This window comes from Lissotriton vulgaris, chromosome 9 (genome assembly GCF_964263255.1).
Source record: "Lissotriton vulgaris chromosome 9, aLisVul1.2, whole genome shotgun sequence".
Lineage (NCBI taxonomy): Eukaryota > Metazoa > Chordata > Amphibia > Caudata > Salamandridae > Lissotriton > Lissotriton vulgaris.
The window spans coordinates 1,074,393,719-1,074,418,929 of record NC_141697.1 but is presented as its reverse complement, the minus strand read 5'-3'; the positions used below and the strand labels follow the sequence as shown (position 1 = coordinate 1,074,418,929).

General features: G+C 45.3%; 1 protein-coding gene across 4 annotated transcripts in view; it reads right to left on the bottom strand.

Annotated features, from left to right (window-relative positions):
- Positions 1–25,211, bottom strand: part of FLNB (filamin B) — a 476,237-nt gene that overhangs the window by 33,769 nt on the left and 417,257 nt on the right. For all 4 annotated transcript variants that reach the window (XM_086939044.1, XM_086939045.1, XM_086939046.1 and 1 more), the window contains 2 exons: positions 6,631–6,763; positions 2,884–3,060 (listed from right to left, as the gene is read on the bottom strand). In XM_086939044.1, coding sequence (XP_086795170.1) covers positions 2,884–3,060; positions 6,631–6,763 — 310 coding nt within the window. The remainder of the gene's footprint in view (positions 1–2,883; positions 3,061–6,630; positions 6,764–25,211) is intronic.

Below are 25,211 nucleotides of genomic sequence, written 5' to 3'. Positions count from 1 at the left end.
CCTCAACCCCTCAGCCTCACCCTCACCCTCACTCACCCTCAACCCCTCACCCTCACTCACCCTCACTCACCCTCAACCTCATGCTAAAGATTTACAAAAAAAACCATTAACAATTCTAAAAGCACTAACTCTAATGCTGCGAGACCTATTGCATTTCTAATGCTTGTTAGGAATGCTGCCTTGACCACCCCTACATGTAGTAGTAGGCGTCCATTATGACAGGCCTGGGCAGAGAGCGGAAATCTGTGGAATTCAACAGTTGATCTAGACTTGGAAGAGAGCATTACTTATTTTGGTTGGGATGTGCACAAATGAAGGGCATGGCATAATTTCCAGCAGCATGCCATTCACATCACTTTGAGTCCATCTGGTAATCTTACATAAGTGACCTATCCTTACCCAAAATGTGTGACTTACATTTGGAGTTCAGGATACTGCTTTCATTTCTAAAAAAAAATATTTTGCAGGGCAATAGACGCTGCACGTGTCTCCCTAGGTTCTGCTTTATGTAGTGGCTTCCACATTACGCCTCGTGGTGATCATATGCTACCGTTTTGACGCCACTACATCGCTACGAAAACTCAGTCCTGCTCTACAAGATCACCTAAAAAGCAACAGAAAATCTGATATTCCTGCTGAACTACAAAAGTGAAGGTTTTGTCATGTTGATGATCTATAAAGTGCGGTGAATGATTAATACGTAAACACAAAATATGACAGTGGAGTAAAAAGTGACTTTTTGGCAATTATATAAACACATAAATGTAGTGCTTATTGCAACAGTTGTGGTCATATGGAACATACTGCAAAAAACATTACATACATTATTACCCTGTGTCTCAATCTAAATTTCTCATCCAGAACCATCGCCAACTGACTAAGAGATTGTTGTACCCTTGTTTAACTGAATGAGGCCAGCAGATAAAACTATGCACTGGAATGAACTCCTAGTGCAAAAATCTCTGTGTAACCTCCTCAATTCAATCCTAGTAGGACTCATTCACCCTTTCATCCCACGGATTGCCGCTTAATCAGGTATCATCTGGATGCAAGAAGATAACTCTTTTTGTGACGTTCTTTACATAAAAAGCCAAGACTGATTAAGGCTCCGCTGAAATCAACCTGTGCCATGTCGGTTTCGTAGATGGGTATCATGCTGCTCCAATGCTGGCAGGTCTCAGAACTAGAGTCCTTGACACAGTATTTAAAATATGTTTACATTACCGGATGATGTGGGCATCCGGATGAAATTCGCGCACCGGACGTCTGACATTCCAAGCCTGAAAGAGTCATTGCGTCACATCCTGCCTGAGCATGGCTCGGACTCCGATGAATGGACCACGCACAGCTGCTTCCTGGTGACGATGCGGCCAATTATTGGGCGCAGCTCAATGTATTGTGTGTTGTAGAAGATGCAGAGCACTAGAAAATACATCCAGTGCGTGCAATAAATATTATTAAAAGGTCTCTCGAGCCGTCAGTGTCAGTGCATGCACGCTTTAGAATTAATTTGGGAGCTTATTCCAAAGAATTTGTTTTTTGCTGATTTTATCAGGAACTGAGAGTGGGAATCTTATCATGGTTTCAGAAAGAGATATGACTTAGTGGGACAGTGTTTTCTGCTAAATCCCATTCCTAGTCCCATCCTCTGCTTTGAGATTACAGAGAGTCCCTCATCATTATCCGGAGAAGAGACAATTGGACAGTGAGAGAGAGCGCACACACACACAAAAAAAGACACAGAAAAAAATTACATTCCTAAAATATGGAAACCATTTCTCAGAAAAACATATAACATGAAATATCTGCTGGGTAGAAATTTAAATGGTAAGCAATCATCAGAAACAGGTGAGTACTTCAGCAGAAATCCATCTTGACTTCACGCTAGAACATGTTTCTAAAACAAAAACAGTGCAGTCAAAAAAAAGAAAAAATATCACCTATATGGTTCCTAAACAACAGAATCCAAACCTGCCAGTCTGTGGATTTTTCAATCATGCGGAAACATAGGTTTTCTGCTGGACCTGGGCCACTCTGCAAGGTCACACCTAAATGTTTTGCCTTTTACCCTCCACTTTTTGCTTATTACTCCGGTAGAAAGATAGGACGGTGCAACAGGTACAAGGCATGCTCTGACCAGAAAAGCTGGTCAACCCCTTACCGCTTCACTCCTGGAAGCATTGGCTGCAAATTCTAAGCACATATATGAGAAGGGAATCCCCTCCCACACTTAGAGAAACACCTTAGTGAGTGTAACACATAGCCTGGATTACACTCCTTTTTAACCTGCACTACACTCTATTTTAAAAAAGGTCCTGAGGAAAGCCAGATTTAGTTTAAGGCGCTGGCTGAAACATGTCGACCAACTGATGGATGTAGGAGGTAGTAACTCGCCTCCCCTAAACATCCCCAAGCCTTATTTTAACCGCTTACGGGGGCCCAGTTATTAAAATGTAATTTACCCTCGGGTACTGGGACCCTCGCCAAGCCGTTTTAACTCACACTTTACTTTACACCTCACACTACACTCTCAGTAAAATACCAGCTCCTCTGTAATCAGGCGTCGCAGCACACCCGGGACATATTAGGTGTCACTGGGTGGGCCCGATGATGAAGCACGCCACCAACCAGGTTGGTGGGTGAGGGCTTCATGAACTCACCAACGAGGTGCCCATAACAAATCTAATTAGAGTCCTAACAATATTGGTCATATTTAAGCTAGTCTCTTTTGATAACACAAACTACGGGGACTCGGACTAGCTTTCTAGTCCTCTCTCTCTCTTGATACGCGCGCACATTTCTATTTACCCTAAAAGTGCTTGTGTATAGGGCACTGATGTGAACACAATGCATGCACTCGGTAACAGTAGAAGGCATCCTTACCTGTGGTGCCACTTTCCAAGCCAGATCCATAAGCTGTCACCAGACCGGGATCTCCCGCCTGACCAGGTTCTCCAACACGCACTTTGAAGGGGCTGCCTGGAACATGGCTGCCGTTGAACTTCACATCAATGGTGTGCGTGCCATTTTCACGAGGGATGAAACGCACAGCATAGCGGTCTGTAGAACAATGGAGATAATTTGTTTACTAGGAGTTTTGTGAACTTTTGTGTCTTAAAAGATACAGGGCCAGATGTAGGTAAATTAGATTTACCGATTTTTAATTACCGAATTTTACCGATTCGGTAATTAAAAATCGGTAAATCTAAAGTGTGGATATGTAGGTATATCCAGATGTTGAAATACCGAATCTTTAACAATCGGTATTTACCGATTCTGTAAATACAGAATCGGTAATGCCCATTCATTCCTATGGGCTTCAAAGCCCATAGGAATGAATGGGCATTACCGAATCGGTATTTACCGAATCGGTAAGTACCGATTCGACAAGGGTGCAGGGGGTGTCACTTTGACACCCTCTGGCACCCCCAAAACAGGCATGGGTGCCATGTGGCAGGCATACCTGCCCTAAGGGCAGGTCTGCCTGTCACATGGCATAGGTGTGCATGCACACCTGAATCGGTATTTTACCATCAAATTGGATTTGATGGTAAAATTCTGAATTGTTAAGGCTCATGGGACTCTGAAGAGTCCCACCTACATCGGAGAATTACCGAATCGGTAAAAATACTGATTCGGTATTTTACAGAATCGGTAAATTTACAGAATCGGTAAATTTACTGATTCTGTAAAACTGAGCCCCTACATACCATTTCAGGTATACCGGTCGGTAACGGCCGAAAATACCGATTTTCGGCCGTTACCGACCGACCTACATCGGGCCCCAAGTTCTAAAGGGCTACTCAGTGATACACATAACTAAAGAAAGTCAAATGTTATGAGCGTTATATAAATATTTTTCTGTGTTAATTGTTTGGGCTCAGTGGTTATTGAATGCATACAATGTATTTCAACACAAACCACTCAAAGTGCGGCCAAATAATGCAACCAGGTGTGCAATGGCACTAGGTGAAATTGGCCCCATCATCAGCATCAATTAGTTGTGAATTATTAGTATGGTGCAGGAAAAGTTTTAGTGTGCCCGAGGCTGCAGACCAATACTCCATTACAGATGATGTGCCAATGGCCTTCTTCCCCTTGAGGAAACTCGAAAAGTGCAAATGTCTTTAACTTGGAGCTAGATGTTCTTGCTGATTCTCATATCATATAACTAGGTTTGGCCCTACAGAAGACCCATAGACCATCCAGGCAATCTGCTGCCAAAGGTATCTCAATCACCCAATTATACAAACATTCATCCGACATTTACTTATTCAACCATAAATCCATGCACTCACCCATCCAAACATCCACATATGGACCACTTGCCCATTCCATACCTCTATCATCTCAATCATCCACGCAAGTGTTTACCCATTCTCACATTCACCAATTCATTCTTACAGCCACACAAATTTGCCGATCGGTACATAGAGCTATTGTGTTAGGTCCGACATCCTTGGCATGGTTCCCCCCTAACTTTTTTCATTCAGACCTTTTGTTTTTGCTGACTTTGTTATTGCTGGCATTAGGACTCTGCACACTGCACCATGCTAAAGTGCTTGTGCTCTTTCCCTAAAACATGGTAACATTGGCTCATACCAAATTGGAATATTTAATTACCTTACACGTGCCTATTAATGTGGACCTACATGTGTCCAGTGCCTGTAAATTCAATTATACTAGTGGGCCTGCATCACTGATTGTGCCACCCAAAGTAGCCCCTCAAACATGTCTCAGGCCTGCCACTGCAGAGCATCTGTGTGCAGTTGTAAACTGCCATTTCGACTTGGCAAAGTAAACCTTTTGCCAGGACCAAATCGCCCTTTTGAATACATCAAAGTCACCCCTCGGGTATGCCCTGAATAGGCCAGAGGGCAGGGTACAATGTACTTTTAACTTTTACATATCCCGGAAGTAAAAAAACTTTTAAGTTCATGTTTCACTACTGCAAGGCCTATCTCTCCCTCAGGTTAACACTGGAGTTGCCTTGTTACATTTTAGAAGTGTGATTTCCAAATGGGAAGAATAACAAGTTCATGTTTGGTGTTTCTGGAATTCTATTTTAAAATCCTAATCTGCGGTGAATATGGATATTAAATTATAGTTCTGAAAATGCCACTATTAGAAAGCTGGTATTTTATTGCTTTAGCTATTTGGTTACTGTGGCCTGTCTCATTCATGTGACTAGGAGTGGGTGACAGGCGGGCTTTGTGTATTCCTCCTAAACAGTCACACAAAATGGGAGCTTAGGTGTGACTGGATGGGCCACCACTGGCAGGATGGGAGGGGGAGCGGGACACAGCCCAACTTACACTTGAATAGGGTGTGTCCTGCCTCCACACTAAGGAGTGAAAGCCACCTGTAGTTAGGCGGGAGCCAGGCCAGAAAAGCAAGCCTCTAGAAGTTCCTCCCTACTTTAAAGGCACAACCGTTTATAAAAGAAGGACCTCAGACACCACCACTTCAGTACACTTATGGACCTATGGATGCTCTGCCAGGAAGAATGGACCTCTGTGCTGCTACAAGGACTGCAACTCTGCTTAACTGCTTCTCTAAAGGAACAGCAGCCCTGTTGTACTGGCATGCTGCCCTCTTGCCTGGGTAAGAAGAAGTGAACCTGCAACTTAATCTTTAACCCAGGACACCAAAGTTGTTCAAAGGACTAGTCCTCTGGCCTCCTGAACTGAGCAGCAGGGACATAAAAAGGCTCCCCAACAGCGCCTGGTCCCATCATCAGCGAGTACTTGACCTCCATGTGGTACCCCTCAGGTCCTGGACCTTTGGTGCTACTCAGTAGGCTCTTAAATCAAGGTTTTGTGCTCTTCACGATCGCAAACCAGCCTGTTGGCACTGGAACTGCACCGTTTGCAACAACCTTTGGCAGCACCAGCAACAGGCTCCTGAGAAGAAAAAACTCTGGGCCCCTGCACTTACATGCGCTTCAAGGCTCTCTTTGTGATGTGCCAATTTTATAGCTAATCCCACCCTCCATTTAAAGGACTTAGACTGGCACTACTAGTACTTTTCCAGTACAAATTAAAAGATCAGCTTTTGCTATTGCTTGCAAGGCTCCAGTTCTTCATTTGTAGCTGTTCGCATGGATTTGCAGAGTAAATTATGCCCCATAAATATTTAAGAGGCCGGATTTCTGTGAATCTTTGCTAAGAGCCTCTTAGCTTTGTTCTGGATTAGTACATCAGGCACAGTGCAAAAAATACAGCTAGTCTGCATTGCAGATGCTGTGGAGGTATGTGTTATCAGGACAATCAAACACCAGGACCTTCGGCTCAGCATTAAATTAAATGTCACCAAAGTAGGCAGGTACCCTGAAGTTCTGAATCTGAAATGCATCATGAAGGAAACCCCTGAATAGAAGCAAAGGTAGGTTGTTTAAAGTAAGGATCATCATATTTGTAAATACATATATTCAAACCTGGAATTCACCAATATGGCTTCATATACTCATTTGGCGTCTTTCCGAGGTCTATCAAATGAGAAGCAACTGTAACAAATGGATCATAAAGTCTTAAAAGCGTATGAATACACTAACTGTAAGCAGCGCCATTGTTCTTAGGATAAATGCTATAGAAGGATGGCATAGCAGGTAAAGAACCATCTTAAACTCACCTGGTTCCAGTTCAGTCACAAGGCATTCCTCTACAGCTCCTGATGGGCTATGGACTTTAGCATCAATCTTGCCCTTTGCCCCGTTAAGCCTTAGAGCAAATGACACCGGCTGATTCGCCTTCAACCCAGTCTCCTGAGGATGCAACACAAGTACATCAGTACAGTAACAGCCCGGAGAATATAAGCAAACTTAAGTAGGATATTACTACAGGACAGTACCTGTTCTAGGGAAAATGCAGTGCTACGCAGCTGACTATAGTGCCTTCACCAAATGGGCACCAGAATGCACCAAACAACTTAAAAGTATGAAATATGACCTCATTAATACGTGAGAGGGATCTCAGAATACCACTTCACCTTGGGAGTCAAACCTCTTTGAACCAGGCCTGAGTGGAGTTCCATGAAGATACTGTGCAAAATACAATGCTATGTTCTAAGATATCCTGCAAAGTACCCACTTTATCGATGGATGTATCGTTTTATTGTACAGGGTGGACAACACTTTCACAATAGGGTTTGAGCCTGCTTAACTTGAAGAGCGGTAAAATATATTAGGCATTTTTACATATTAACAGGTGAGCAATTATAGCAGCGAGAGGAAAATATACTTAAAATATAGCAATGGGTTGACGATTATGTACAATATATGACAGGGTACTGTGAAATAATTAAATATAATGCAAGGTACAGAGTGAGAGGAGGCAGGTAAGTAATAGAAGAGTATAAAGGAAAGTGTAAAACAAAAAGGAGGGATTAGAAATAAGGTAATAAATTGGCCCGGCCCTAGATATCACAAAGTACATTAGTATGACTTGCTAAGTAGATGTTCTTTGAAGTTCCTTTTATAATTGAATAGGGATGAAGCTCATTTGTTTTGGGAGGAAATGATATTTTCAATGTTAGCTGAAACACACCCATTTGTACAGTTATTTGCATAAGGTGATGTAACTATCAATGGCAAAGCTATGTGTCTGTTTTCTCCTTTGGTGAAGTGTTTGGTGATAAGCAACTGCGTGTTACCATAGTTGCCCTAGAAATAAAATAATGCATAAAAAGTCATTTTGACAAATGGTAGTTATTTTGGCTGAATTTTAATAGAAAACGTGTGTGCAATGCATCTTTAATTTGTGATAAAATAAAAATCCAGTTAACATGCTATCATGACAGCAATGAAAAACAAATGGACAAATGGACGTGAAGTGAAGTAGTGTGGCTCACTGGTTAGAGGCGGCAGACCCGAGAGCAGAGGACGGCCCGGGACCAGGGTTCGATTCCCGGCGCGGCAGGTTTCTGGACCAGGGTCAGCGGACTCGATAATTCTCTCGCCTCGGTGCCCACTCTGATCAGCGATCACACTCGGCAACTCTGGGCATTAGCTTGCCTCATCTTCACTAACGGCCCCACCAGACCGCCGGGGATGCCTGGTCTCACCCTGGAGATACCCATTAAAGGACCATCTCTCAGGGAAGCCAGGAAGGGTTTCGCAGCGGTCGAAGCGCCTTGGGACCCTCCGGGTAAGTAGTGCGCTATATAAATGCCTATACATACATTTACATTACATTTACATTTAAGTGGCGATTAGTGAATATCACTGTGTATGACAGGCTAAGGCATCCTCCCAGAAAATACTTCATAAATTAAAAAAAGCCATAATTCACTAATTACAAAGTTGCTGTGCCAGGAAAGTATATCCATTAAAGAACACATAATGGTTTGCAAATACAAGCTGTCGATCGATCATGTCACATCTGGAGTTTAACAGAAGGGCTATTTGATGCTCCATGAGAAAAAACGAATCGAACTCAAATGTACTACATGGGCATTCACAAAATGCTTTGAATTACAGCCCACTCAAAACAATGGCAAACCATGAAAAGAACATGAAAGCTAATGGTTTACGGGGGCGGTGGTGTGAGAGGAGCTGACCCCAAGCCCACTCTCTCTCTGTACTTTTTCACATTGCACTTTTTTGATGAACACAATTCCTTCATGCAGATACAGCTGCTTGTAGTCAGACTTAAAAATAGTTTGTATATAAAGCCGGTGAAGTCTGAGACGTTTTAAGGCATGGCCAAAGTGGACAGGTCCCCAGCCTTTCAGGGGGCCCCTGATCGTCTTGACCTGGTGACCTCGAATATTTACTAAACAGATTGTTTTGAATACCGTTTTTCTTCAATTTATTTTTACAGTAGGATACCATGTGAGAGTCTATTATAGACATTTTCAGAGAAATGTTGTGTTTATTTATCATGCAACATCCATAAAAAGGTTTCTTTTAGATAGCAATAGGACCAAACATATGAGGAATGGGAGTGTGTCAAAGATATTATTTGCAATAATATTAGGAACTGAATTGATATCACACATCACTATCCCGGAGCATTAGATGGAAACACATTTAGAATTTGGACAAGTGGGCCTGTATACTGTCGGTGACCTGGCCTAAGAGGGCACTAAAGAGCTGAAATTGACTCATAAATTCAAACCCGTTCTGAACAGGGGCCCCCAAAATAGGTTTAGCCCTGGGCCCCTAAAAACCTTAGGATGTCCCTGGATGAAGTGGCGGAAGCTCACTCTTAACATCAGATGGTGTCAATAAAAATGAACACTGAGGATATATACATTTTTTAACAACAAGCACTGAATCATTTCATAAATTCTATATCCAGTTTCGCTTTTATTTTACACCGTTATGGGTGTGACAGTCTGTTAGAAGAGAACGGGATTATTCCACACCTTCGGAAATATAATGCACAGCAAAAGAAAAGCACAATCATGCATTATTTCCTATTGTAATCTGTCATGAAAGCAAACACGATTATCCAGAGGAGGGGTGCCGTCGCTACTCAGTCTCCAGGGAGAGACATATGTGTTTCACAAATGCACACGTACATACACACACAAAAAATTAACCAGTCGAATGACTTGTATACCCTTTAACCAGACAGGACGACACCCGCTGTCGTGTGAAGCTTGCGGTGAAACGGCCTTCCGGGTGGTACTCGGATAGCTGACTCAAACCTACCGACGAAGGACTAAGCATCCAGCGCGACTTCTTATAGGGTGACAGCTGAGACCCGCACGCGCTCTTGGCGTAATGCGTAGGTAATGACAGGCGTAACCGCTGTTACGCCGAAAAAGGCGTGCCTTGGAAGTTTATAGGCCTGTCGTGGGTAGTACTGGAGATTCCAGTCTCCTGTCTGCAGGGGTAGCACAGAAGACACCTGAAATATGCACACACTATTCAAACGTTGTGCAAAGACTTAGGATGGCATATGAAGTAACACCAAGACAAAAGAAAACCCTGATTATGCGTTGGCAATGTCAGTTATTTAGCAAACTTGTGTAATACAATGGGGGTGGGGGCGCACATGGGGGTCGGGGCGGTGTTTCGCACACATAGCAGCGATTAAACGTACTAATGTCAAGGGGCTAACTGCAATCTAAGAATGGCTTCCGCCGCAAAAAAGAAGTTTGCTAAATATATCCTGTTCTTGCCCTTGCATAAGGGAAGGAACGTCTGTCGACCATAGCGTCGGGGGCACAGGCAGCTATCAATAGTGCAGCAGGCGCAGTGGCACCAAGGCTCAACAGAGTTAACAGCCCAATGCTGCACTCTGCAACCCAGCCAGTGGACGGGCCCATTGCTTGCACCAGGGCGACTGACTTAACACCCGACACCTCTCCCAGAGACGATTAGTGCAGTAGGTGCAGTAGCACCGGGGGCCCAAAGCCCTGAGGGGCCCGAATGAACACAAGCAATGCTGTATTTTACAATCTTCACAGTATTCAATGGGGTCATTCACCTCGCCTGCACCAGGACTCATGGGCGCCCATGCTACGCTATTGTACACTGCGTGGTGTTATATTCGTTGCACACAAAAGACAAATGCAACAACCGCCCGTCAGGTTTTCAGACAAAAAGCCACCGTTTGCCTTTCAGCTCCTCCCACAGGCCAGAAAACCGAGCCGACCCTCGCACGCTGACCAGATGTTACCATGCACCGAGAACGATTAAATATTTAAAAATCCCCGCGCAGACTGAAACCCTCCCTCGACAGCAAAAATACAAAGTAAACAGACAACAGCAGTTTTATGAAAGGCATATTGTTCCACGCCGACGCAAACATCAGTCCGGGTTTGCAGCTTTGCCTTTGATCCACCAATTGCTCAACATGGAAACAAGGGGGGCTTGGGGGAGGGAGCCGACCGAAGGGAGGTCTCCTCCCCCGGGCGGTTTGGGAGGGCTGCGAGGGGTTATTTCCAGAAGTTGCCAGAATGTTCTAGTTTTTGGGCTGGTCTAGTAGGACCAGCCAGCCCAAGTATAAATTCCACCTTTCCCGCTATCCGCCACCATTTTAGGTTTGGTGACCTGGTGGCTAGGTGCTTTAACTTTTTGTGAGAGTATCTTGTGTGTGTGCGTTTCCTTTTCATTCTTTGCCTGTAGCGATATTACTTTGAGCTTAGTAATGGAAGACGCACGAGTTCTGGAGGCGATGCGCTTATTGGCTGATGCCGGTCGATTGGATTTGCTTGCGGGAGGTGGACAGGCCAGGCCCCAACGCCAGGCCTCCGCCGGTGTAGTGGCCGCAGTAATGGCATGTTCGTCGCCGAAAAGGAGAAGGCAGAGTCAGGTAAGCGAGAGGGGCCGCTCACGGTCTAGGAAGCCGGCCCCGCAACGGTCGACTCGGGGGGAGCACGGTGCTTCGGAGGCCCCGGAGGCCCCGGGTATGCTGAGTGGGGGGAAGGGTGTTCCTTCTCAAGCTTCGACGCTGCAACTGCAGGTTGCTTCTGGTACGGGGGATTTTCCGTTAGTGGCGGGAAGGGGACAGGTGTCGAGAAAAGGGGGTAGGAGCGGACGGGGAGGCAGCAAGAAACGCTCCGCCTCGGATCCGCTGTTTGAGCGGCGGGGACAGTCTGCGGAAGGTGCACCCATGCGTGGAGGTCGTAGGTGTTCGGTGCAATTTGTCTTACAGGACTCCGGCCGGGGCCAGAGCGCCCTCGGGGCCCAGGAGGACAGTTTGGTTGTTGCTGAAACACAGTTCGCCCCGGAAGAGGGTCAACGTTTGTTCTCTCCTTCGGGTCGTATCCCGCTCAATGTTCGGGCTGGAGAGGGCCGTGCGGGTGGTTTAGCGGGGCTTGTGGCTCAAGAGGCTGACGCGGGGGCGGGTGAGTTTGGAAGTAATGTGGGGAGTCCTTTATTGTTTTCTACCCCGGGCTCGTTAACTGGAGAAGTGGTTTCTGGGGGCGGTGGCTCTCGAGGTGAGGGTGAATGGGCCCAATCGGGCGTCAATGTTTCGTTGGGTGGTGCTTTTACTGGTTTGGAGCAGGGTGAAGGTTTTCGGTCTGAAGGTGGGGGTGTTTCATTTATGAGTGGTGGGCCTTTTCAATCGGGATTTCAGACTTGTCCGTCTTCTTTCGGGGCAGGTCCTGCGGTTTTTGGCACGACTGGAATGGGTATGGGTGTTTTTTCTGCTCCTGGGGGCTTTAATGCAGCGGGGGTTGGCTTCCAGGGCCCCTTTTTGGGCCAGGATAGAGGTTTTGGTCAGGTGAGTGGCGGGCCTATGCAAGGACCCAGGAGTACAGCTCCGCACTTATCTGGGGCCTCTGGGGGTCCGTTTTTCATGTGTGGTTCTCCAGGCTGGGAACATTTTAGCACGGCGGGCCTGGCGCACCGTACCTTTCAGAAGGATTCAGCAGGTCGGGACACAGCCCCTAGGGCTGTTAGTCGCGCTTCCTTTTTGGCTCATGATAATTTGGATCATAGTGACGACGAGGAGATTGTAAGGGGTACTCCGATTCAGGTGGTTCCTTTGAGGCAGACCGCGCGAGGCCGTTCTTTGGAGAGAGGTCAAAGGGGGGCTGTTGACTCTACTCGGAGGGAGAATGTGCATGGTTGGTCTGTGGATGGTAGGATCCCTAGCACACCAGTCCAAACTTTTTCTTTTCAGGACGAGGTTAGGCGCGGTGTTCCGGACTTGGCAGGGCGCAGTCCAGTCCATTTTCGCCAAGGGGAAGTGAGGAGAGTGCCTAGCGCGGCCCTCTCTGTTCCACCGAGGGAACCCGACGCGGCCAGCACACGAGGGTCTGGCGTGATCCCGCTGGCCCCTACGAGTAGCAGGTATAGGTGGCAGGCCTTGCCGGCGGCTATGGAGCAACAGAGTCAGCGCCCAGGGAGGTACAGGCGTGTACAGTCTGCTCCCCCACCTGGAGTTTCGAAATCTTTAAAATGTACTGTGGTTGATACCGGGTTAGGTAAGACCCGTGGTGATATGATGCATACTAGTGTGGACTCAGTGGTGTTGGACTATGACGAGGAGAGTCCCGAAGAAGGTGAACTGCGGGATTTTGAGGGGGGGGTGCCCTCTCATTCCTCTCATAGTGTTTTACAGGCTCCAGTGGTCCAGAGGCAACTGCAGGGGAGAAGAGAGCGCAGCCCATCGGGTAGGGTACCTCGGAGACCGGATGCATTGTCCTCGGCGCCACGGGCGGAGCCATCGAGAGCTGTCTCTCTGTTACAAGGTGAGCAAACGGTCCCACAGGCCAAACCTGTCATGGTGTCAGTGGGTACCGGTGGTGAACTTGATGTGGTCATTACGGATGGCCGTTTGGTTAAAGGTCGTTATGTCAAAGACACTGCAGTGGGTACTGACGATCTGTTTTTACAAAATAAAGGGGACTGTGGTATAGCTGGTGCTTCCAGCAAAGTTACTCAACAAGGGGACAGTGGTGTTATAGCTGGTGCTTCCAGCAAAGTTTCTCAACATGGGGACAGTGGTGTTATAGCTGGAGCTTCCAGCAACGTTACAGACAAAGTTATGGCTGGTGCTTCCAGCAACGTTACAGTGACAGTGGACAGTGGTGTTATGGCTGGTGCTTCCAGCAAAGTTACAGACAAAACGGACAGTGGTGTTATAGCTGGTGCTTCCAGCATTGTTAAAGAGCCAGTGGCTAGCAAAGAGTTGAAAATCAAAAAATTGCCATACATGGGGGTGACGAAGCCTCTGGGTGCTCACTTGATGCTTAGTACTAAAGAAAGAATTTGGAATGGTGAGTATGTGGAGCTCCTTAAGCTTCTACATCGAGAAGTCCGGTCTAAGGAGGGCTCTAAAGAGGAAGAATTTGAGTTGGCTAAACGCCCGAAAGTGCCTTTAAATATTGAAAATTGGACAGCTGCGTTTTTGATTTATGCCAGTGTGTACTGTGAAAAGTTCCCTGAGCGCAGCGTTTCCCTGTTTAAGTACATGGATGTGATTCGTAAAGCTCAGATCACCGGGGGTGGTTTTGCCTGGTCTCAATACGACGAGGAATTCAGGGCCAGGATGGCGTGGGACCCTGAGGCGAAATGGGGTGAGCTTGATAATGATTTATGGCAACACACAATGGGGTCATCAGCTGGGGGGAAGACTGTTTTCACCGCCAGTGGTTTACCTCTAGTGTACCGGCCCTTTCAGGGGAAGCCCACCCGGGGAGGGGTGGGGTCCAACTCTAACACTCAAGCAGAGTCGGGTTTCTGTTGGGAATTCAATAGGGGATCCTGTATTAGGGAATACTGTAAATTCAGGCATGAGTGTTCAGGTTGCGGGAGAAAACACCCGTTATCCAAATGTTGGGACAACGAGCCTTCGGGCAGCCACCAGGGGAAGCAGTCAGGATCAGGTAATTCCAACTCCAGGGGTCGCGGATCCAGAGGTGCTAAGGGTTCTGGGGCCAAAGGCTCGTACTCCGGTTAAACTGGACAGGTTACGGATTGCCTTACTAGATTATGACGATGAGTCTGCAAAAACGAAGTTATTAGACGGTTTTCAGTTTGGTTTCCGACTGGGTTACTTAGGATCCCGGGAAAGGAGATGGTCTGCCAATTTGAAATCGGCTTTGGAACATACCGCAGTTGTCCAAGACAAACTTACTAGGGAGGTTCTGGAGGGTAGGATGGCTGGCCCGTTCACAGACTGGCCGTTACTCAATTTGATTGTTTCTCCAGTCGGGGTTGTCCCTAAGAAAGAGGCAGGTCAGTTCAGACTCATTCAACATCTATCATGGCCGGAAGGATCCTCAGTTAACGATTTTATTGACCCGGAAGTTGTGTCGGTCTCCTACTCTTCTGTTGACGTGGCCATGTCACTAGTTGTGACAGCGGGTGTAGCCGCTGAAATGGCCAAGTGTGACATAAAATCTGCCTTCCGCCTGTTGCCTGTCCACCCTGAGGATTGGTGCCTTCTTGGTATACAGTTCGGTGGTAAATGGTATGTGGACAAAGCTCTACCTATGGGCTGCTCAATATCATGTGCGCTGTTTGAATGTTTTAGCACTTTCTTACAGTGGTATTTTTCAAATCGGACTGGTCATTCCCTGGTGACACATTACCTTGACGACTTTTTCTTTGTTGGATCCCCGGGCTCCGCGGAGTGCCAGACAGCTCTGGACACATTCCATGGGCTCATGGAGGATCTCGGAGTTCCTTTAGCTCCGGAAAAGACAGTGGGCCCCAGTACGGTCCTTTCCTTCTTGGGTATCGAAATTGATTCGGTCCTCATGTCTGCTCGCTTGCCTGAGGATAAAAGGAGCAACATGGTGCAACTGCTAGAGTCAATGTTGGCCAAAAAGAAAGTGTTGGTGAAGGAGATTCAAGTGCTATTGGGTCATTTGAATTTTGCTTGTAGGGTGGTGAGAGCAGGTAGAACTTTTTGTAGGAGACTAGGTAGGGCGTTAGCTGGACACCACTTACCTCATCATCGTGTGCGCCTGTCTGCTGGTGTAAAGGAGGATTTGAGAATGTGGAAGTTCTTTTTGGCCTCTTTCAATGGTGTCCCCTTGGTCAGAGACGTTGATTTCCAGTGGGACGTACAGATGTTTTCTGACGCGGCTGGCAGTGATGGTTTTGGCCTTTTCTGGAATGGCAGATGGTGCGCGGAACGTTGGCCGGATGAATGGTTGAATGGTGGTCGCAGCATCACTTTCTTGGAATTGTTCCCTCTTTTGGTGGCCTTGACACTGTGGGGGGAGGAATTGGCACACAAGAAGGTTTTGTTTCGTGTGGATAACATGGCTGTTGTGGAGATAGTGAACCGACAGTCTGCCAGAGACGAACAGGTGTTGAAACTGATGAGAGTTTTCGTTCTGGGTTGTTTGAAACACGACATTCATTTTCGTGCTTTACACATTCCTGGCGTGGACAATGACATTGCGGATGCTTTGTCTCGTTCACAGTGGGGGAGATTCCGTGGACTGGCGAGGGATGCAGACAGATTCCCGACTCGGATGCCGACTCATCTGTGGCGTGTAGGAGAAGTAGGGTCGTACAATTGGTGGTAGGTTCCTTATCTGTGTCCACACGTACTGCTTATTCCTTGGCCTGGAGGGAATTCTTGGAGTCTGGAGCTGTCAGACGGGAGGATCTGTCGCAGCGGTCAGAGGATGTTGTTAATTTTATACTGGACCTCATGGATAAGGGCCTCACTAAAGTGACTATAGCGGGGAAACTAGCAGGTATTGCTTTTATGGGACAGTTATTGTGGGGTTACACCCCGTCAGCGGGGGAAATAGGCAGGAGGATGCTTGAGGGTTGGGCCAGGGAACAGGGGCATGTTGTTCGATCTAGGGCTCCATTATCCTGGCAAATGCTGGCTAGGCTAATTACAGTCTTACCTTTGGTATGTTCAGATGATTTTGAGGCGTGTGTTTTTTCCATGCTCATGGCGTTTATGTTTTTTGGAGCTTTTAGGGTCTCGGAGTTGTTGGGGACCAAACATAAGGGTGGTTTACACTGGAGAGATGTTTTTTGTTATGATGAAGGTGTTCATGTTTGGTTATCCAGTTCCAAAACTGATCAAACGGGCAAAGGTAAAGGGGTTTGGTTACAAGCGCGCGACCCAAAGCTCACTTGCCCTTTATTGCTGGCGCGGCGCTGGCGTTCATTGTGTGGGGGCACGGATGAAGCCCTCGTATTCCAACACATTAATGGTTCACCTGTCACATCTTATCAGTTACGGATGGTTCTCCGTAAAGCCCTGCAACACATTGGGCTTGATAGTAGTTTATATGGTACTCATTCTTTTCGTATAGGTGCAGCCACGGAGGCCTTTCACAGAGGTTGGACGGAGATGGATATTATGAGGTTGGGGCGCTGGTCTTCTAATTGTTTCAGGCGCTATGTGCGGAGCCCGGCAGAAAACGCGCAGGCGTTCTCAGCCTAGACATGTGTTCTAATTGTGTTTTCTCTTTCAGGATCCGTTGCTGGGCCTCGATCGCCAGTGGTCACGGTCTGGATAGTGGGGCATTCCTTCGTTAAATGGGCCAGAGTCCAGGCGGCACGGAGCTACTTTGGAGAACAACTCGGCTTTAATGATCGTATGTTCAATATTGTATGGAAGGGTAAAGGTGGGATGCTCTGGAGAGAGTTAATCCCTTGTTTAAACAGTAACATGGTGGGCGGTTTATGCCCGGATATTTTGGTCATTCATTTGGGTGAAAATGATCTTTGTGCCACGAAAGGGGTTGTCTTACTGCGGGCTATGAAACGGGATTTAGGCCTCCTTAAGGAACTCTGGTCTGGGTGTCATGTGTTTTGGACAGAGTTGATACCGCGTAGGACATGGAGAGGGGCTGTGAACCCCAGGGCCGTGGATCGGGCGAGGAAGAAGGTGAATTCGGAGGTGTCTCGTTGTTGCAGGGGCCACGGTTTCAGCAGGATATCACACCGGGACATAAAATTTGAATCGGTAGAGTTTTTCCGGGATGACGGAGTACATTTGTCACGTGTGGGTATGGACCTTTATCTTTTAGAGCTTCGTGAGGTGTTAGCACGGGCTTTGGCCATGCAGCGTTGATTCCCATTTTCTTTCCGTTCGCTACGCGGTTGGGGGGCAGAAAGGAAGGCTCCGTGTGTTCACCCCCCCCCCCCCCCCCCCCCCCCCCCCACTTGCCTACCTTTCTGGGTGGCGGGGTCGTGGTGTATCAGTTCGGTTTTAGGTTGATTGTTGGTTGTAAGTTCGTTAGAATTTTCTGGGACTGGGGCCGGGGCAGGTTGGTCATGGTTTGACCGTTCAGTTTTGAAAAGGGGTATTCTGCAGGAGTGCAGGGTCAGGCAGGATCGATGATTACGGAGGACATGACAAATGTTAATTCAGTTGTGGTTTGATGAATAAAGTTTATTGATGACGTATGTTTTATATTTATGACGTAATGTTGATTGATGATGTAATGTTTTATCATGGTGTAATGTATAATGATGTTATAATGTTATTGTTGTATTGTGGGGAGGGCCCAAATATGTAGGGGTTGGGGGTTGGGGGCCCGTTTGGTTAGTTATTTATTTATTTAGTGAGGTTTAGTTTTGTAAGGCGTTTGCCGAGGTTGTATTTTGTAATGTGCACCTGTTTCATAATAAAGCGGCCTTTTACACACACACAAACAATTTTTGGTCTACTTTTCTCTCACCCCTCGCCCTCCCTCCCAAGGGGGGCTTGGGGGAGGGAGCCGACCGAAGGGAGGTCTCCTCCCCCGGGCGGTTTGGGAGGGCTGCGAGGGGTTATTTCCAGAAGTTGCCAGAATGTTCTAGTTTTTGGGCTGGTCTAGTAGGACCAGCCAGCCCAAGTATAAATTCCACCTTTCCCGCTATCCGCCACCATTTTAGGTTTGGTGACCTGGTGGCTAGGTGCTTTAACTTTTTGTCCCTCCCTCCCTCCCTGTTTTCTGTAGTATTTGATTACCCTCGCTCCCTCGTTTTTTCTCACCTTTTTGAGAATTTTTCTTTTTCAAAAGGCTGTTTTATGGGTTACCGGTGTGCAGGGGTTGTTTCTTGTATTTGTATTTGTCGCTAGGAGCAGGTGCAGTGCGGGGTCGTGGTGTATCAGTTCGGTTTTAGGTTGATTGTTGGTTGTAAGTTCGTTAGAATTTTCTGGGACTGGGGCCGGGGCAGGTTGGTCATGGTTTGACCGTTCAGTTTTGAAAAGGGGTATTCTGCAGGAGTGCAGGGTCAGGCAGGATCGATGATTACGGAGGACATGACAAATGTTAATTCAGTTGTGGTTTGATGAATAAAGTTTATTGATGACGTATGTTTTATATTTATGACGTAATGTTGATTGATGATGTAATGTTTTATCATGGTGTAATGTATAATGATGTTATAATGTTATTGTTGTATTGTGGGGAGGGCCCAAATATGTAGGGGTTGGGGGTTGGGGGCCCGTTTGGTTAGTTATTTATTTATTTAGTGAGGTTTAGTTTTGTAAGGCGTTTGCCGAGGTTGTATTTTGTAATGTGCACCTGTTTCATAATAAAGCGGCCTTTTACACACACACAAACAATTTTTGGTCTACTTTTCTCTCACCCCTCGCCCTCCCTCCCAAACATGGAGGGCAGACGCCAATAAAAAAGATACGATTAAAAACGGGCTGACAGTCAATCACCCTTTGAAACGTTTAATAGCATAGAGAGAGAGAGTGACAAGCATTTAATCATGTTGAAATTAACAACGAGAAAAAAGTTGCGCGTTCAAGCGCCAGCCCGACCGCAGTGGCCCCGCGTGGTTTTATAGGCGGAGAGATCCGGGTGAAAGAAGCTGCAGCTGTTGAACTGTCTGGACATCCTCGCTTCATGGTTTATTTCCACTGGCGTGAACATGCCATCTAAATAGCAGGCTATAATATGATTTGTACAAAAACTGGATGTTTCTATTATAAAATGTAAACACGAAAAGGAGCATTTCCAAGAAAGAAAATTGATTTATTCTACTGTTCTAACAGAGTCCTCCTATACATACACACTGGAAGAACCCACAAATGGCTACGTATAATTTATATCTAAATGAGAAAAAATCCCCTTGATACCTATTCACAGTTTAGCAATGTACACACAATGCAGAAAAACATATAGAAATCCGGATCCTTGAATTGTACGAAAAGAGCGTACAATTCAAGGATCCGGCACTGATGTATAATACAGATTCCATCATTGTATATAACTAAGTGGTGATATAGGATTTTTAATGTACATTTATTATCAAACAATTGTTATGTTGTACATGTTTCGGTCTGTTGTTTTAATTATGCGGGTCATAATTGATTGTGTATTGGCTATATTTTATTTGTGAATTTTTACATTGTGTATCATTGTTTTGATTTTATGACATACATTATTTGTATTTTTAACCTCATCTGTATGAAATTGAATTTGTAATAAATAACACAAAAGATATTAGTTTTTCTATATGTTTTCTGCATTGTGTGTACATTGCTAAACTGTGAATAGGTGTCATGGGGATTTTCTCTCATTTAGGTGGCTTAACCTCAATTCCCTTGAGTTCTTTAAGGGGTACCTCTCTTTTCTCACACACTACGTATAATTTATATTCTGAGCGCTCACATCAAAAACTGTGGCTACAAGCTTTTCCTTTTTGTGAAATATTCATACAAATGAAGAAATCTTTGAAAGTTTCTATAAGGTACTTTAGTTTACCAGTGATTCAATTTAATGAAAACAGCGAGCGCTACTCTGACAGTGCTCTGTGAAAATAGCTTTCTGTTCAGACCAAAGCAATCCAGGAATAAGGGCCCGATTACGAGTATTATCGCGGGGCGGGAGCGGACAGCTAGCTACCGCCATGCTGTTGCACCGCCAAAACTCACCGCCGCCTACCAGATTCCAAGTATATTTGTGGTCTGGTGGGCGGGCAGCATGGCGGTGCAGTTTAAAGGCTCATAGTGAGCCTTAAACCACCGAAGCGGGAAAGCCAGGGCACATTCCTGCAGGCGGGAAGGAATGCACCATGGCATGCATTCTTTCCTGTGCAGGAACTGGGGGTGCAAAAATACAGGGGGGCACAACAGGTGCCCCGTGCATGCCCCCCATGCACAGGGGCAAGAGGGGGCCCTCTAAGGCCCCATTTCAATCCTCTCCACCAGCAGTTTTGACCACTGGTGGTGAAGAAAGTCGCAATATGCTTGGTGGTGCCTCAGGGCAGCACAAAGCATATTGCGGCCCTCAGACCGCCGCACCAAAGCCAGGGATCTCTGATCTGACCGCCCTAGTCATAATGCGCCGGTGGCCAGACTGCCACTGCCGGACTGCCAGACTCATAATCAGGCCCTAAATATTTTAAGAACACCTGAAGAATCGCTACATAAGGTGGGCCTGGGTTAAGATTGAACTAGAGTCACTTTTACTCAGCTGATTGACCTCATAATCTGCCCAAACTACAGACAACCAATGGAAACATGGACATGGATCCACAATAAAAGCAATGCCAAGAGCCAAGAAGGTGCCACTGTTTGGTGAGAAATTGTTGAATCACTGTCTACTCTATATATGTACCCTTATCAGTCAATTTGGTTAGTTCGCATTTAAGTCTCACCACAGTGCTTCGTTATCTGATTAGACAAAATGCTCACATTTCTACCGGTCTCTGGGTATTTGTTCATTACATCTGATGTTATAACTTTTCATCAGTGCTTATAAAGATACTTGAAAGGATATTCACCACAAAATACTGCATTTAAATTTCCTCTGTATTGTTATTTAAACACATTTGAAATAGTCATTGTCTTTTAAGAACATTTAGGTTCACCAGCCACATCACGTTCTTCAGAACCAATGTGGGGCAACTCCTCAAGTTCAGGGTGACTAGTGCTTTCTGCAGATAGGAGACTTGGAGGACGGAGGAACCGGTGGCATTAGCAGAATGGAGGGCCCTCATGACAAACTTCACCTTCCAGTGAGCAACTATATGGAAGGAGATACCACAGACAAGAAAGGGTGACACATATATGGAAGTATAGGAGGCCCCCTACTGTAAGGTCTGGGACCAGGGGAATGAGAAAAGAAGGTTACAATGTCCCTAAAATCAAAGATGCTCGGTTAACCGAAACGCCACGTCGACTTGTGTTCTCAAGAACATTTTTAACGCTTTATGTAATATTTTGTGATACTTGTAAAACATGATGTATTCAACAATTGTATGAAAACCAAAAATTTTAACTTGTCCAGAAGTTTTATAAATTTATGTTCAATTTTTAAACTAATTTTGTTGTAGTGCTTCAACCGGTCACAAATACACATGAAATTGTTTCTGAGTGATTGTTATAATTGCATGTCATTTTTCAGTCTAAGAGTGATAGATACTTGATCTTTTGTGATTTAGATAACATCTTTATATATAGTTGGTGGTTGAGTCTACAAATCAAATTAAGTGTAGTGGGTTCTAAATCCCGGGTGATCATTCCCACGGGCATCTTTGATTTTAGGGACATTGTAACCTTCTTTTCTTGACACATATATGGAACAAGAGAGGGATAGGCATGGAGGGAGAACGTGTCACAGAGACAGAAACAGAGAACGAGAACTAGCAAAAGAGATGGAATCCTTATTCAGAGGTAGGTTCTCTGGCCACAAACTGCCTAGGATGAGTGGGCAGAGGAGGATTTGGAAAGCAGATTGAGAGAATAATATCTGAAACATCAATCAGGCAATAGGTAGGTATATGGCAGGTGTTCTATATTAATTTGCAAGAGGAACATTTTTGTCTTTCCCAGTTTGTTAAAGTCCTAAAGAAAACCCTCCAAATATACGGTTTTAGATTAATTTGTCCAGAATGGACTGTATGATCCTACATCACTGCCCAATAAATAAGAGTACAATTTTAGATTGAAAAATGTAAATTCCACCCAGTTGTGACAGCAGAGAATGAGATAGACAGCTTCTCAGAGACTGAAAACAGATGGAGATTGAAACCCACAAAAAGAGCGAACAAACATTGACCACATGTACCGATGTAGTTGTGACAGGATACTGAACGAAATATTCTTGCCGGCTGTACTGTACTAAAGTGTTTATGCCAACAATAAGACTGCTTCCAGATAGCACTTAGATTAATATTAGACTCACCGAAAAGTCACCACAGGTTACAATGGCTTGTATACCTGTTCACTAGCACTTACACTTGTTCACTCGTTTTTATTACTTCGTAGGCCATGTCCGAATTTCTCCTTAATTAAAGCCATATCTACGTACACTGGTCATTGTGTTTGCTTTTAGAAAGATATATTTGCAGACTATCCGAAGTCACTTCCACACATTCTGTATAATCACGTTAAAAAGGAGATCACTATTCACATACACTGAAGTCACCAATACTCCAAAATTTCATGTCACACATGTATGACACCATGTCACCCAATGGCATGCTTGCTTTGCATCACGAAGGGTTCACCTACCACTTTTAATATCGCGCTTATAGAACGTCCTTATAAATGTAATTTTTGTATCTATACCCAGCCCTGAAGATTCGCAGCTTGTTTCCCTGCGATGAAACACGTGTTGGCCACAACAAGAGGAACAATAAAGTATTCTCCATATCAAGGATTCTTCTCCATTATAAATTTCTTTCTGGATACATCGGTCTTGACTTTGTAACATTGTTGATGTGCTTCTATTACTAATGTTACTCCCAACCAGAAACCATTGAGTTCCAATTACTTTCTTCCTAGAGCAGGGGCTTCTGTTGCTTTTGTACACTTGTGTGGATTTCTGATCCACCCTTGAGCGGTTACGAGGGATTACCGCCCGCCCCATTGCCTGGAAAAATAATACCTGACAACCATACAATATCCTACGGTTACCCGGCTGTGCGCCTTTCACAATCTGGAATACCTCAAACCCTCTCAGTAGATCTATAGTTTATTGATCTCCAGTTAAGGCTGCCCCCCGTAATCTAACCATTTTCCACGAATCAGATCTTTACAACAAGCACATCTCCATACCAACATGGATAGAGATAAAATAGCGGCAGATTTATTCGATAATTTAGCAAAAGGCATGCCTACTCACACTGCAACGGCGAATGCAGGTCCACCCCGAGTGGAGGGCCTTAAAGAAAAATTCAAAAAACTAGAGAGACTTAAAAAACAAGAGAACTCACGCTGGTGGGACTCTACGACCCTTAAATTATACATGCGCCTAAAACAAATACCGAGAGGCTTACGCTCCAACACCTTCCCAACATATGATGATCTCGATCTAGATCTAGTGAAAAAATGGGAAGAGTCTGTTACCAATAACTCTTTTGCCCTCATGGACATTTTGATAGAAAGTGCAGATCGCAAGTCCAGCAAACTACTGGGGGAAATTGCGATACTGGAGCAAGAAATCAAAGACCTCAATCTACCAGAACCAACTGTGAAAAATTACACCATTCTGGACGAGGTTCTACTTAAGCATCAGGAAGAAATAAAAAACAGGAAGGCCAGACAAATTAAAAGAGATGATGCAGATTATCGCAATGGTCGTATTTTCACTTATGATCGGAAATACGACTCTCTAATTCGATCAGACAACCCAAGGAGAAGTGGCAATGTCACATCCGCCCCGAGTTCTGTCTCATCCAGTAATGCTTCACTTAATTCAGCAGGCATAAGCGAACCCGACAGGGACCTACTAGATACTAACAGTACCCCTTTTTTAGTGGAGCTGGGAAGGATGCGCAAAGGGAACAAGACCCAACCCCAACGAGACACAACGGATCCAAGACCCACAGAGGCAGTAGGGGGGGCAAACGAAGATTACAGAAAAAAACTGAGGTCAGGAACAGCAAGGAGATAGAGAGCGAACACAACGAGGTCCAAATAGTTAACCTCTCCTCTTTTCCTCTAACTCCCGATATGACAAATCTCCTTTCCAAGGGTTTAAATTTCAATCCCTTCTCTATAGGAGACACATGCCAAACTAAAATAGACCTCTTTAAATTTGTACGGAGTCTTAAATTGAAGAAATATTTTGCTGGAAAAACCACTAACACAAGAAATGTTAAAAATATTCCTGATGTACTAACAGACAATGTGACTACAATAAAAGATATACAAGCAATTCACCTATTGTTGTCTATTACTGAATGTGAAGACAGCCCCGTAGAGATGGGACAACTTCTAGAAGAATTGAATATAGACATAGATCTGGGGGTTGTTAGTGGCTTGAAAAACAAATCCACTTGGACACCAACACTACCAGGTGGAAACACCATTGACATTTTCCACAAGCGAGTTCTTGAGGACATCAACAAACTAAATACAAAGAAACTTCATGAGACATTCACATTTAAAGATAACCTCACCAAAGGAGAGCGTATTGCCCTCGCTACACTCACACAGACTTCCACCATTGTGATCCGTGAAGCGGATAAAGGAGGGAACATTGTAATCATGAATGCAGACGATTATAACAATGAAGTACTGAGCCAATTGGCAGACACCTCTTGTTATGAACTAACCACCCTCAACCCAATGAGCACCCTAACCACACTAATAAACGATCACTTGCACAAGTGGAAAGAAGATGGCCTACTAAACGAAGAAGAATACCTGTACCTCAAGGTACACAAACCGACATATCCATGGCTTTACACCCTCCCCAAAATCCACAAAAATCTCCCCTTCCCACCAGGTAGACCTATTGTCTCTGGCATAGGGGGCCCAACTGAGAGATTGGCAGAATATGTGGACTTGTTTCTAGGCCCTCTGGTCAAAAATCTACCCTCATTCATTCAGGACTCCAAGCACATACTAAGTGTATTAAGTGACCTTGAATGG